The sequence below is a fragment of the Micromys minutus genome (genome assembly GCF_963924665.1).
Source record: "Micromys minutus genome assembly, chromosome: 23".
Lineage (NCBI taxonomy): Eukaryota > Metazoa > Chordata > Mammalia > Rodentia > Muridae > Micromys > Micromys minutus.
This window is the reverse complement of record NC_137958.1, coordinates 754,624-768,798: the sequence shown is the minus strand read 5'-3', so window position 1 is coordinate 768,798 and position 14,175 is coordinate 754,624. Positions and strand designations below refer to the sequence as shown.

At 46.6% G+C, this 14,175-nt stretch overlaps 1 protein-coding gene across 1 annotated transcript; it reads left to right on the top strand.

The window, feature by feature from the left end:
* The first annotated feature begins 4,570 nt into the window (after positions 1-4,570).
* On the top strand, positions 4,571-6,359 carry LRRC30 (leucine rich repeat containing 30). The gene has a single exon (XM_080936522.1). It carries the CDS (start codon positions 4,793-4,795, stop codon positions 5,693-5,695), a length of 903 nt encoding a protein of 300 aa, XP_080792648.1. The 5' UTR covers positions 4,571-4,792; the 3' UTR covers positions 5,696-6,359.
* The last annotated feature ends 7,816 nt before the right edge of the window (positions 6,360-14,175 follow it).

Below are 14,175 nucleotides of genomic sequence, written 5' to 3'. Positions count from 1 at the left end.
GTATATGTGTGTGTATGTATGTGTGTGCATGTGTATGTATGTGTATGTGTGTGCATGTGTGTGTATATGTGAGTGATAGGCAAACGTGAACTTTGTTCCTGCCAAACTGCAAGCAGTGTCTGAGTGTTTAAGCTCCCTGAGGTTGTGCCAGCTCTTCAGTCTCAGGAGGATCACACAGCACACACAGAAGTGCCCGACACAGCTGGGGAAGCTAAAATCCTGTCCACGGAAAGTGAGTAAAAGAAGCATGAGTGACGCTGTGCAGCTGTGTGTGACTGGCCTGGAAGAAAGGGTGACGTTTACAGATGAGGACAAATCAGGAACCAAATTCGTGAAGACCTCTCTCTGATGGACAGTCGGGGCACATGTGTGGGCATGGCTCCTGATCTCCTAATATTTTTCTTATGCATTTCTATTTCAGTCTCTCTCTCTCTCTCTCTCTCTCTCTCTCTCTCTCTCTCTCTCTCTCTCTCTCTCTCTGTGTGTGTGTGTGTGTGTGTGTGTGTGTGTGTGTGTGTATGTGTGTGTGAATGTGTGTATGTGTTCATGTGGGTGTATTCAGGTGTGTACATCGGTGCAGTGTATGAATGTGCGTACTTCATATTTCCACTTGCACTGCAGGAACACAGTGGAGGAACCATGGAGGAACGCTGCTCAGCTTATAGGACTCGGCATCCTCATCAAGTCCACAGTGGGCTGGGCCCTTCCATGTTCATCACTAATCAAGACAATGACTTCAGAGATTTGCCTACAGATCAGTCTAATGAGGGTGTTTTCTTGGGTGTTTTCCCTCTTCTTAGACAGCCCAAGCTTGGGTCAGCTGATCAAAATTTTACTAGCACAGTCATTAAAATGAACGCTTTCTTGAATTTTTAAAAAAATATTTATTTATTTTATGTATGTAAGTAGCTGTCTTCAGACACACCAGAAGAAGGTATCAGATCCCATTACAGATGGTTGTGAGCCACCATGTGGTAGCTGGGAATTGAAATCAGGACCTCTGGAAGAGCAGCCAGTGCTCTTTACCTCTGAGCCGTCACTCCAGCCCAAGGATTGTGTGTGTGTGTGTGTGTGTGTGTGTGTGTGTGCATGCGCGCGCGCATTTTTCAGTCAAGGGTTAAGTGGTATTATCGCTTAAATCTGAAATATCCTTTATAGGTTCATGTGCTTGAACACTTGGTTGCTACTTGGCAGTACCGTTCAGATGGTGGGGATGTTGGGACAGTTTACCTAGTTAGCAAATGTCAGGCCATCGGGACAAGATTCTAAAGCCACAGACTGCCTTTCCTTCTGCCTCCAAAGCTCTGCTTGCTAGCACATCGAGCTGAGCAGCCACCACCAAATAGTCCACTGCCAAGAACTCCACCCAGCCTTCCCACCATGATGGAATGCACCCAAATTCTTCCAGACCACGAGTTAAAATAAAGACCTCTCAACTCAACCAATAAAAACAGATTTCCACATTGCCACCTGAAGTGGCATTTGCCGTAGGGCTTCAGGGAGCAGGAAGGGGCTCTGGACAGTCACTCTTACAGACAGCATGCTTTGCTGGTGAGGAAACCAAGACCCAGGACATCAGTGTTTAAACAGTGCACACTAAAGTTTTCTGCAATATTGGTTTTTACTTTGCTCTTCTTGGTTATATTGTAGGAAGAGTGTGAAGGGTTCATGCCTAATTATTTCTATGATGTAGCTGCATTGTCATTGTTAATAATGTTCTTCTAGTCTTTCCTCACAGAGACTGAAAACAAGGAGCCATGTCCCTTCCCCTAGTAATCCTGTCTCCACTGGGCTAAGCCTGAAGCCCTTTTCTGGTTTCCTGGGCTGTGGAGGTCCACATCCTCACTTTGTTTCTTACGATCCACTTGATCCTGGGCAGTAAGTTGACTCTGAATAAATAACTTGGCCTTCCTCTGACCAAGCCAGCTCAGCCAGTCAACAGGGTCTTAAGGGACGGAGTGGGGCCTGGAAAAGGAAAACAGACAAAACTATCACAGGACTCCCACCCACACTGAGGCTGAGGCAGCTTTATTTCTCCCCAGCCTGCTTTTACATCATTCTAGGTACATCCGAAACACACGGTCAGTTCTTAGATCAAAGACAACGTAATCAAGGGAAGTAGCAAACTTCACAGAGATCAAATAAGCTAGTAATTAAGTAAAGAAGTAAACAAAAGGATTCACAAATGGTAATAATTAAGTTAAGCGATAAACAAAGCCCCATGGTCACTGTTTCTAATCTTCTCTGAGCCTCCTTCCTTGTTCAAACTCAATGACAAAAGACCAGTTCCTAGAAGTGGCATTCAAAGCTCTCAGCATTTCTGTCTTTGTTTCATCCTTTTCAAAATGCCCATGATTGAAACTCCTGTTCTACCCAGGGATGTGCGCATGCCCCGACTCTATTCTACCCAGGGATGTGCGCAAGCCCCGACTCTCACACAGTCAACATTCAATGAACAGACTATCGGGAATGCTCACAAACGTTGTTGGGGAAGCACATTAACAGGAAAGATAGCCGGTCATTATAAGGAAGAAGCTGTTACAACCCACCCTGGCTCCTATTAGTCCTCACACTAAGTGTCCCATAAATCTTGTAAGAAAAGAAAAGAAAAACACGCTATTTTTAAGTAACAGCTCTGTATTTTTTTTTATGAGATTTGCACAGACAAGACGTTGCTTGATCCCAAATCTCAGGCTAAAAATCTTTCCACACTCTTGGTCTCTTTCCCTGTAACTAACACCCAGCCTCTCATACAAAGAACTCCCAAAGTCTCTGTCTCCCTTAAGGAGTCTCGGGGCTAACAAAGCACACTGAGGTCAGACTCTGCACTACCACTCAGAGACAGAAGCAGCATCCTATGGTCCGGCTGCCCTTCCTGCCCCAGGAGGCAGAGACATGGACTGGAAAGCTGCTGGGCAGCTCCTGGATGGAATCTTGCTGGGGCACCTGGAGTGGTGGCAGCTGGACAAGGGTCAGGTCCCAGAGCAGCACCTATATAGTTAGCTGGGTTGGAGCCAGCAAGAGCCCTGCACTCCTGGGCACGTCATTAACACTGCCAGACGCTCCCTCAGAACTGTATTGTCACTTGTCCTTCTCTGTCCATTCATAGAAATAGATAATTTTTAGTATTTTCCACTTATACAAAGGGCCCATCCCTACCCAAGCACATTCGCTTGCCAGTGTTACCAGAACAGACACCGGATGGCATAGTTTAACCACAGATGTTTGCTTTGCTTGCAGATCTGAGGACAGAATACACTGAGCTCAGGTGCTCCTCCTGGGAGGCCTCTTCTCAGCTTATGGAAATCTGTCTTCTCCTGGGTCCTCACGTGACTCTGTCACTAGGTCCATTCTGAAGAGTCCAGGTTTCGGTTATATGAACTTTGGGAGTCAGACTTCAGCAACCTGTAGGACTACCTATGAACCCTGCACCCTTAGAGGACAATTAGCTTCCAGAGATAGAGATAGATGAATAGACAGACAGAAAGGTAGGTAGGTAGGGGATAGATAGATAGATAGATAGATAGATAGATAGATAGGTAGATAGATAGATAGATAGATGGATGGATGGATAGAAAGGTAGGTAGGTAGGTAGGTAGGTAGGTAGATAGATAGATAGATAGATAGATAGATAGATAGATAGATAGATAGATGGATGGATGGATAGAAAGGTAGATAGGTAGGTAGGTAGATAGATAGATAGATAGATGAATAGAAAGGTAGGTAGGTAGACAGGTAGGTAGATAGATAGCATAGAGAGACAGAAAAACAGAAAAACGGAGAGGGACAAAGAGATAGACAAAGACAGAGACAATGAGACAGACACACACACAGAAAGAGACAGAGACATTTGGAGACAGAGAGAGAGAAAGAGATAGAGGGAAACAGAGATGGGGAAAAGTAGAGACAGAGAGAGCCAGACTGAGAGACAGAGACAACAGACAGACAGAAATGATAGGTAACCATGGGATGGCACTACCCCCCAGAATAATGAGTGTTCTGTGCTTGAAGTGTCTGCTCTGTCCTTTCACAGAGGGACTACAGCTCCTGTTGCTACAACAGCAGGTAGGAAAACTGACCCTCCTTACTAAGTCACCCCTGGCAAGCCCAGCGAGAGAGCCTCTGCCTTGAGCAGGGGCCAAGTGTCCAGGCAGCTTTTGCTATTTTTTTCCCAGCATAGTTCATTGACACTTGCAGTGGGCACAGGAACAACATCCGATGAGCCCTAGCTCTGGAAACCTAACTCCACCTATAGCACCCAGGCAAGCTGCAACGGCTACCCTCTCCGGGATCAGTTCCCTCAGCCAGGGATCGCTGCTGGTGTAGTCAGCTGTATTTGCTACTTTGTTTCTTTTTCTAGCCACATTTGTTAATCACCCTACTCAACTGTGCTCGCAAAGAACCTCGGAGAGAGCGGTCATATGAGACCGCCCTGTAACTCTGAGCACACACCAGGTCAGTAATGATCCAGCAGAATGACAGTGGCAGCTGTCTGTGGCGCAGAGGGAAGTGAGCACCTCTGTTTGGAAGCCTCAGAGACAAGGGTATCATTACAGCCTGTCCACTCGGAGAGAAACCACCTCAGCACACCCCCAGACAGGCACAGCTATCCCGCAAGTACGCAGGTTTCTGACTTGCTCTTGCAAGGCCTGGCAAGACAAGCTCTGTCCACACTAGGATCCCCTGGCCATATTTTGTCTCCACCTCCACACTGCCACCGCCCACCACGGTCTGGCATCTGGGAACTCAGGCGGGACAAACATCTAACCTTGAAGGAGGAAAGGAAGATCCAATGGGGGCCAAACAGTCCAGGGCCAGCTCCAACGACAAGGACCCCAAGAGACTTCTGGTGGGGAAGAGACAGAAGTTCTCTTCGTGGGATGATACCCTGCTTGTGGGGAAGGACCCACGGTCCCTGCTGAAGCGTGGCATGCGCCACGTCAGCTTCAGCTTAGTCACGAAAGGGATGACAGACATCCCAGATTTTCTGTGGGGCTTGTTGGAAGTTCAGAAACTCAATCTGTCCCACAACCAGCTCCAAGTTCTCCCTCCTGAGGTGGGCAGACTGACCCGGATCGTGGTCCTAAACTTGTGTGGGAATTGCCTCAAGAGTCTCCCCAGAGAGGTCAGTCTCCTCCAGAGCCTCAAGGTCCTGTTCCTCAACATGAACTGCCTGGCGGAGGTGCCGGCCGAGCTCAGCCTCTGCAGGAACCTGGAAGTACTGAGCATGTCACACAACTGCCTGTCCCAGCTCCCAGCCAGCTTCTCAGACCTCTCCAGACTCCGGAAGCTGAACCTGAGCAACAACTACTTCGCTCACATCCCCCTCTGTGTATTCTCTCTGAAGGAACTGGACTTCTTGCACGTGGGGTCCAACCGCCTGGAGAACATCGCCGAAAGTATCCAGTGCCTGACGAGCTTGCAGATTTTCATCGCAGAGAGCAACAACATCCACTCCTTCCCCAGGTCACTCTGCCTAGTCACCAGCCTAGAGCTGCTGAACCTGAACAACAATGACATCCAGACCCTTCCAGATGAGCTCCACCTGCTCTGCAGACTCGGGAGGATTGCATGGAATCCCATGGACAAAGGGCTGCACATTTCCCATAATCCTTTATCCAAGCCCCTGCCGGAGCTAGTGGAGGGTGGTCTGGAGATGCTCTACAGCTACCTGAAGGACAAGAAACACACCTGAGGTGGAGAGCCGGGCATGGACCCGGCCAGCTCACGTGGACTCTGTTAGCTGGGTCTTTCTCTAGCTTATGCTTTTGATGTCACTGTCTGTCAGTGCTGGGCTCCCATTTGCTAAGTGTCTGTGCAGCATCAGACCAGGTGAGACAATTCGCTTTTAACCTTATCCGTCTACTATCCTGGTATCCCTGACCAAAAAAACATGTTCGTCTCACTCAAAGCCTGACGTGGAGCAGGCTTTGGGCTTTGCTGAAAGGAACAGTGTGCTCTAACAGTGAGACTTAGCTCTCAGTGGCATGAATGATAAGTCGAACTTGACACAATTCCAAGATCAAATATATCCTTCTCTGTCCCGTGGGCAAGCATGGTGGGACGGGTGGAAATCACCTACTTTTGGGTGTTTTCCTCCAACCAACAACCTGCGGCTAGGCGGCAACAGCAAGACAAGTTCCGGTGTCAGCCCCAAGCAAGCCTCCTTCAACATGAAAGGGTAGGAGGAGCAGCCCCGCTGCTGTCTGGGACCAAGACAGGCAAAGCTGTCCCTTCAGGTTTGGAGAAAATGATCACGTAACTGTTACTTTAACACGCTTACAGGATCTGTGTTGGGCTATTTGTGGTTGTGTGTGCTGGTGACAAGGAGAGGGCACCGTGGTTTCAGGGAATAAACATGATGGCCTCAGTGTGGAGTCTGAGTCTTCTTTCCCAGCCCCTCCCCTAACAGTTGTCCTTTCTCCATTCACTATCCCCTCAGAGACTTGGTAAGCCGCAGGGCACAGCCAAAAGGTGAGGCTGGAGATACGGTAAGAACAAGCCACGTGCACAAAGTTTTGGGAAGGATGACTATTGGATAATTAATGTGTAAGCAAGTATCTCTGTCAAGGGCCAGAGCCTGGGTCATATGATCATGCTGTCCAGTGGCAGCTGGATGCCCTGGGATGTCAATATTAGAGAATTAGACCAGAGAGACTAGAGAGGTGGAGCTTGTTCTACAGAGGACCTGGGATCTGTTCACAGCACCCATATGGTAGCTCAAAACTGTTTGTAACTCCAGTTTCAGGACATCAGATGTCTTCGGGCATCCTCTGGCATGTATCAGGCATGCACATACATACCAGGTACACATACATACGTGTAGGCAAGACACTCATACACATAAAAAGTAAATATATAAAAGTACCTACAAGCCCACTCAGAGCCTATTCCTCTGATTTCTTTGCATATGGTTCATGGAAAATAGTAACAAACAGCAAGTTCTCGGATCTGAGCTTGCTGGAAAGACTCAGAGAGTTAATTTCATATTAATGCTTTTCGTTCAATTGGATTAGGCTTTTATAGCCCCTTCTCAAGCTACGACATGAGGCAGGGGCTCTGAGAGATGACATCCTGTGTTTTCTACCAAGGGAATCAAAGTTGGGCAGAAGACAGGGATCCTCATGGCTCTTCAACAAGTGTGTTAAGCTGAGATCCCCATGAAATGAGAAGCATTGAGTCCCAGAGCCTTGGAAGCAACGTGAAGCAATCGCAGAGCAGAGCACAGGTGGGGTGATAAATCATTCTCCTTGCCCTGCAGGCACTGAACCTGTGTTCTCCCCTCTCCTAGCATAGGGAGGGTGATAAAACCTGGGGCAGAGGCTGCTGCCAAGTTCCAAGGCTCTTGCTGTCTGCAGCTGCAGTCCTTTTCCCAAGAGATGCTGGAGGGTGGGAGGGCACCAATTTATAGGGACACATGATTTTCTACCCAAACAAATTCCAGAGCCAATTATCCCATGCACAAAAGAAGAAAGCCAGTCCCTGCAGCCGATAATTGTACACCACTTTCCACCCACATCTGTGCCGGCACTCCTCTCTTGAATGCTGCAGACATCTCACCTGTGTCTCTTAGAGGCAGCTGAGGAAGCCTCTTCCAGCCCCCAGTAACAGGAGACCTGCGGTTCTCCGCCAGCCCATGTGGGCACACTTCAAAATCCCCACCCGCTTTGCTTTATTGGAGCCACGACTATTTAAAAACATCAGTGGAATTCCCACTTGACCTCCTGCTTCAGTGCGAAATTACAGGGTGAGCTCTGTTCCACAGAGCTGGGCAGGTCATTCACTGATGCTTTGGGTTGAAGTACGTGCAGCTGTCAGGCAGGCCCGGGCGTGTGCCAGGCCCATGCCCGAGAGTGTCTGCTGGGGACAGCTTTGGCTCACACTGAGCTCTCCTGACCTTGCTCTGAGCAGAGACACTGGTGAGGCCAAGGGCTCTGTCCTCATCCTGCTGAGAGATCATTTTATCTCCTCCGCTGCCTTCTCAGCCATTTGATCCCACACTACCCACTCCTGGGAAAGGATCTACCATATTTTGAAGGTGACCTGTGAGCTCATTGTACTTTTTAAAAGGGGGAAAAATAATTCGGTTGCCAGCTTCTGCTGGAAGCTTTCAGAAGTACAACAGTGAAGGTTTTTTTCTCTGTTAACACTCACTGGGGAACCACAAAGGCTGAGCAGTTTGCCCAACGTGCTTTAGATATTGATTCTTTGTTAATACTTCTTTTTATTGATGAAGAGAAATGCTGTGACAAATGCCAGCTAATGGGCTTAGTTATTTACAATACTAGTGTGGAGGGACGGTAACCTCTGTAGTCTAACTGCACGTTTGCTGTCTGTGGAATGCCTCCCGCCTGTCACGGCTCCTGCTTCCACAGTAAATTACAGATGTTCCAGAGACTCTCGGAACCAAACTGCCGAAGATGACTGCTCTGGCGGTGGAGCGCATGCTGCCAAAGAATAGGAACTAATTGGTGTTTGATGTGGGGTGTCGGGGCTCCAATCCCGACAGTGTTGTGTTCCCGTCTCTGGCCTCTCAGTGCACAGGCGCGCTGGCGTTTGCTCAGAACTACCTTTTGAAGCTGTTGGAATGTATGAACACACAATTAAGCAAAATCCCTATGCTCCTAAGAAAGGACTGAAAAGACGCATCTGTTTGTGGAATAATGGTGCTAAATGCACATCGGAAAGAGAAACCGTAGTCATCCCTAAGCTCGTTGACGTAATTCACGGACTGTAGAAGGGATGCTCCATTCTTGGGCTTTGGTTCATAAACTGACTCTTCAGAAACCAAAGATAGAGTGACTTGGGACAACACACCTGGATTCCAGAGTGAACTGCCCTGTATTAGAAAACAGAAAATGTGTTACAGATATCATTGCCTATAGGGATGGGTGCATATGAAGCCGTTTTCCCCCCAGCAAGCAATGAGTATCTACACCTCGAGATAAATCTCTGAGAGGCCTCAAAGCACTAAGCAAATGTGCATTTTAATAGCAAAGCAAGAGGAAAAATTTGAAGAAAGGTATCATGGTTTGCATATGCTTGGCCCCGGGGAGTGGTACTATTAGGTGTGGCCTTGTTGGAGGAAGTAGATCACTCTGGGGCTGGGCTTGGAGACACACCTCTTAGCTGCCTGAAGATGCTCAGTCTGTTCCCGACTTCCTTCAAATGAAGTGTAGAACTCTCAGCTCCTCCTGCACCATGCCTGCCTGGATGCTGCCATGTTCCCACCTTGATGATAATGTCCTAAACCTCTGAACCTGTAAGCCAGCCCCAATTAAATGTTGTCTTTATAAGACTTGCCTTGGTCATGGTGTCTGCTGACAGGGGTAAAACGCTAATGGAAACAGAAGTACTTGTCAGTGGAAACATATTCTGATATCAATAGTTAGAGACCACAGGACAGGTGACTCTTTCAGAATAGGTCTGAATAGTGACATCAAATATGCAGGTCCAGCAGTGACTCTCCCCTCAGCTTCCTGGAATCACTAAGATTCTGCTTAATGGCTAAAAGAATAGAGGGAAAGTTAAGGAAATTATCTCAAAAAGATACAAATAGGAAGGCAGAGACAGAAACTGCTAGATTAGATCAACGTGGAAACACCCAGAGAATGACGGCATTAATATCCACTCTCCTCGCCGTGTCCCAGGGCTAGCCTGCTCTCTCAGTGTCCCAGGGCTAGCCTGCTCTCTCAGAAGTTCTCTCCAGCTTGCTTGTTATGTGCATCAGGACCCTTGATACCATTTCTTAATCATGATGAATCCAAGAATGCCAAAATATGACCCTTCCATGAACTTCAGGAAAACAAAATAAGCTCCAGAGAAACATAAAAGCAATTCAAACACTGATGGGGGCCATTTTGACCTTGTACAGGAAAACAAAACTTTCTTCAAGTGCTTCTTTTAAGTTACACCTCGTGTTACATGCTAAATCCTAAGCATTGCTAATTTAAAAAAAAAAAATGGAGACAGCTTAGTAATAAAAAGGGGAAGCAGAGGGGCCTCATAATGATTCTGGAAGAACTTGGGCGTCATTAGGGCCAGCACAAGTGTAAGCTATTAGCATGAAGCTTGCTATGCAGATTTTTAAAGTACTGTCTTAGGAATCTATTTACAAGGAGATGACATATTTCCTAAGGCTCTGTATCTCAGTAGAGGGCAGAAAATACAAGGCAAACTAGAGTTGGAACAAAACTCCAGCACTGGGGAAAGTATTCTTCAGGGTCAGCAGTGCTGGTGTCACTCCAACAGCGAGGGGGGAGAGCTACCGAGAGAATAGCACGGGGTCACCCGCAGTCTCTGGTCTTCTGTGGCTTGAGTTCCTCAGACCTTGCCACTTCAGAAACCCCCTGAGCTCCTAAATGCCATGCTCTCTACACTACGCAGCACCCACGAATGCCAAGACTCAGTGCCTGCTTTGCACCTGTGTGCCCTGAGACTGCAGGTGTTATCATGAAGATGTTTGGCTACCACCCCCAGATCCATGGGCAGAGACCCAGGTACCCTCAGGTCCATGGGCAAAGAAGGTGAGACTTGCCTTAAAAAGTGCATTAGTGTAGCAGGAACTTTCCAAGAGATGTGTGAGTGAGTGCAGAGTCTCTTGGGAGGGACAAGAGGTGCCAAGGGTGTATACTGAACAGTATTGGGTACATACATATGGAAAATCTATAAATGTCACTCTCCTGATGCCAGTCCTCTTGGTGAGTCCTTTGTCCTGTGTTTTTTATCCCAGATTTAACGTGTTGGATTGCCACATGGAGAGGGAGGAGGGACTGTGTCCTCAGATAAACAGGTGCTTCTGAGTGCTCCCTTTGCTAGATCATGGGTTGACAAGGATCTTAAAAGGACCCAGGTTGTCAAAGACCCTGGGTGTTGACTTCTGTGACGTTTGCATAAAAGAATAGAAGAGATTGTAAAGTAGCTGGTCCTGGAACGACCCACACTTTATTCTCTGTAAAGGCTCTGTACCTGTGACTCTGGAGCCCTCTCTGGACTTACAAATGGTGTCAGATCTCACGCAGAAGGCCAGCTGACAGGGTGCTCAGTTGACAGGAAAGCAGAACATGGCAGCCAAGGACCGTGTAGGAGGAACAGCAAGGGCCATTAGAACTTATGGAAGGTGGCCCAAGGGTCACCACAATCACACGGGTGATGCTCGGTATGGCCCCGAGGACGTCATGCTGTTATAAGTTCTGCTCTGTTTGCTGCCTTCACATCCCTCTTAATCCGAGAATTCTATGAAAACTTTGAGGGGTCCAGCCCCTCACTGGGCAGTGTCTCTGGCATTCACAGCACTAGTGTTTGATCTCTTTCCGGCACTGCTGCTGGGGAAGACTATGATTCTATCACCAACCCGGGAAAGAACTTAGAGATGTGGGTTGTCAGCAATGACCGCCACCCCCAGAAAGCATTTGGAAAAATAAAGTTGTTAGTGAAGCTAGGCCGAGATGCTTTTACTACTGGCTCTGATGTAGAAAACCTTAGGGGACAATTGGAAGTTCAGAAAGGCGCTATTTAGTTAAGCGAGGGACCGTTTACGGTCAGGAACAAGAACACTGGCAGCACTGGCTGACCTGGCTCTCACTGAGGCTGGACTGCTGAGGACTGATTTATGCCGTTTTCGCCCTCAGCCTCCTGATAAGGTTTAATAAGAATTGCCGATGAGTAGGTATGCATTCTGAGGATTTATGACTTTTTTAATATAAAACTTTATATTTGTGATTCTTCTAAGATTCTTACAGATTACTTTAAAAAATAAATAGTCAAATAATTACTCCTTTCTTTGTAACCACAAATTGCTGCCTGCCAGTAAGAGAAACTGTCTAAGAAAGCTTCCTTGTTTGCTTACACTTTGTTAACCTGTAATGAGTTGCTTAGTTACAAATGTAGGTGGGTTTTGGGGAATACTCTGTTGTCTTTACCTGTACTATGTAATGCTATTTCTTGTAAAAGTATTGGGGTGGCTGGAGAGATGGCTCAGCTGTTGAGAGCACTGACTGCTCTTCCAGAGGTCCTGAGTTCAATTCCCAGCAACCCAATGGTGGCTCACAACCATCTGTTATGGGATCTGATGCCCTCTTCTGGTGAGTCTAAAGATAATGATAGTGCACTCACACATATAAAATAAATAAGTTAAAAAAAATAAAACACAAAACAGGCTTGCACCACACACACACACACACACACACACACACACACACACACACAAGTATTGGGGAACACACTGTTTTTTCATAATCATTTACTAGAAGAAAACTAAAATGTAATCACACTGTAATTTTATACTGCTTGAAAGATTTTGCTGAGATATATAAGCAATGGAAGAAAGAATAAAGTGTGGGGACTGGAGCATTGGTTCTCCCATCCAGCAATTACACGTATGCATGTGTGCATGTGTGCTTGTATGCCTGTATGCATGTACAAGTATAAGGTTTGTGAAAGTGGGGATTGGAACATTATTCCTTCTACCCACCAACTTTGTATGTGTATGTATGTAAAGCTTGTCTGGGCATGTGTTGTAGCTTGCTTCATCTACCAATTGTGTGTAATCCACCAACCTTGTGTATATATGTATGTATGTGTATGCATGAAGTGCTGGAAACCTGCTTGCTGAAGCTTTGCTCTAACCATTCTCTGTGTGTGAATGTGTTTGTGCCTATCTGTAGGTCTGTCTGCCTACCTGTATGTGTGAGTGAATATATATATATGTATGTATGCCTGTATGTATATATTTGTGTGTATAAAGTTATTGAATTCTGTCTTTTGTTTCATTTCACTGTGTGTGTATGTGTGTCTGTGTGTGTGTGCATGTGTGTGTGTGTGTGTGTGTGTGTGTGTGTGTGTAATTTTCTCTTCCTTTCTCTTTTTCACTGACCCGGAGGAATTAAAAGAGTTGATAGTTTTTGCTGGCCAGCCCCAGTAAATTAAGCTTTGTTCCCTCAGAGAAAAGTCTGCTGAGTAACATCTCTAATCACTGGATGCCATTGGCAGCAGCCCCTCTAAATACTGACCACCAATGGCTGCCTGCCTCAGTTTACCTACCACATGGATGCCAAAGCAGGTCATTGACTCCTGGCAATGGAAAGAGGGCAGGGAAAGGCAAAGTGTCCTTGAACCTGGCCAGTAGGTTGGAACCCTACTGAGGCCCTGTTAGACTCAACTGGACATTTGGGAAAATCTTAGATCACTACCTCTTTTGAGATGGCACCCTTGTCATGGCTTAGAGGAGGACTAAGCATGCCCAGCCGGGACTGACAGCTCAGGCATTCCTATCTCAAGGCAGACAGAAGAAGAGCAGAAGCCAGCAGGATGTGTTTCACGAAAGGCAGAAAGCTGTCGGGCCCATGTCCAGCTGCTCCATGGTCATGAGGAGGTTCCTAGTCAACTTCTGCCCCCAGAGACACTGAACTCCTGGGTGGCTGCCACTTTGGTGACTGTCACTTTACACCCAGTATAGAGTAGACACACAGTAGTGGCAGGCAAAATGAATGAATAAAGCCAATGAGTGTGTTCCTACCACTTGGCCTGTCCATGCCTTGGCTATTCAGAGGCGAGGCATCTGTATTGTAGGGCTACTTTCACCTTGAGATCCTATAAGATGGTTTCCTTTAAATTTTGCTTTCCTTGGTACTTCCCCGAGTTCTTGATAATTATGATTATTTAAAATGAGGCAAAACATACTGTGGAAATAGGTCACAGTGGACAATCTGCTGTCTCCTTGCAGCATCATGGGAAATATGTTAATTTTCAGTTGATTCAAAAACTATTAACATGGGGAGGAAGAGGCAGAGAATAGACTAAGGATGGAATGCCTGCCCAGCCTGCTCACAGCCCTTGCTTTGAGTATTGGACTCTTTGAAATGTGATAAAATATAGAATGAGCTAGGCCAGAATTAGGGTACACCTGAGTCTTTACTGACAACCATGCTACCAAAATCCTATCTCTTTATTATCAGGAGAAGGATATTTGAAGGAAAAAGACAGCTTATCTTCACTGATTGATCAAGCAAAAACTCTGATTTAACTGTTTAGAAGAGATTCATTTTCCAATAACCTCTTTGTTTCCTTAAAATCTCTTCATTGGGTTTGATTCAGTGAAAATGCTTTCAGAGATTATAGCAAAATCTTTGCCTTAACAGAAAACTAAAACAAACCACTGTGCACCTCATGGTGCCA

Bases quoted from the DNA above. Each gene is read 5' to 3' on its own strand.
- LRRC30 (XM_080936522.1), top strand. From the start codon at position 4,793: ATGGGGGCCAAACAGTCCAGGGCCAGCTCCAACGACAAGGACCCCAAG.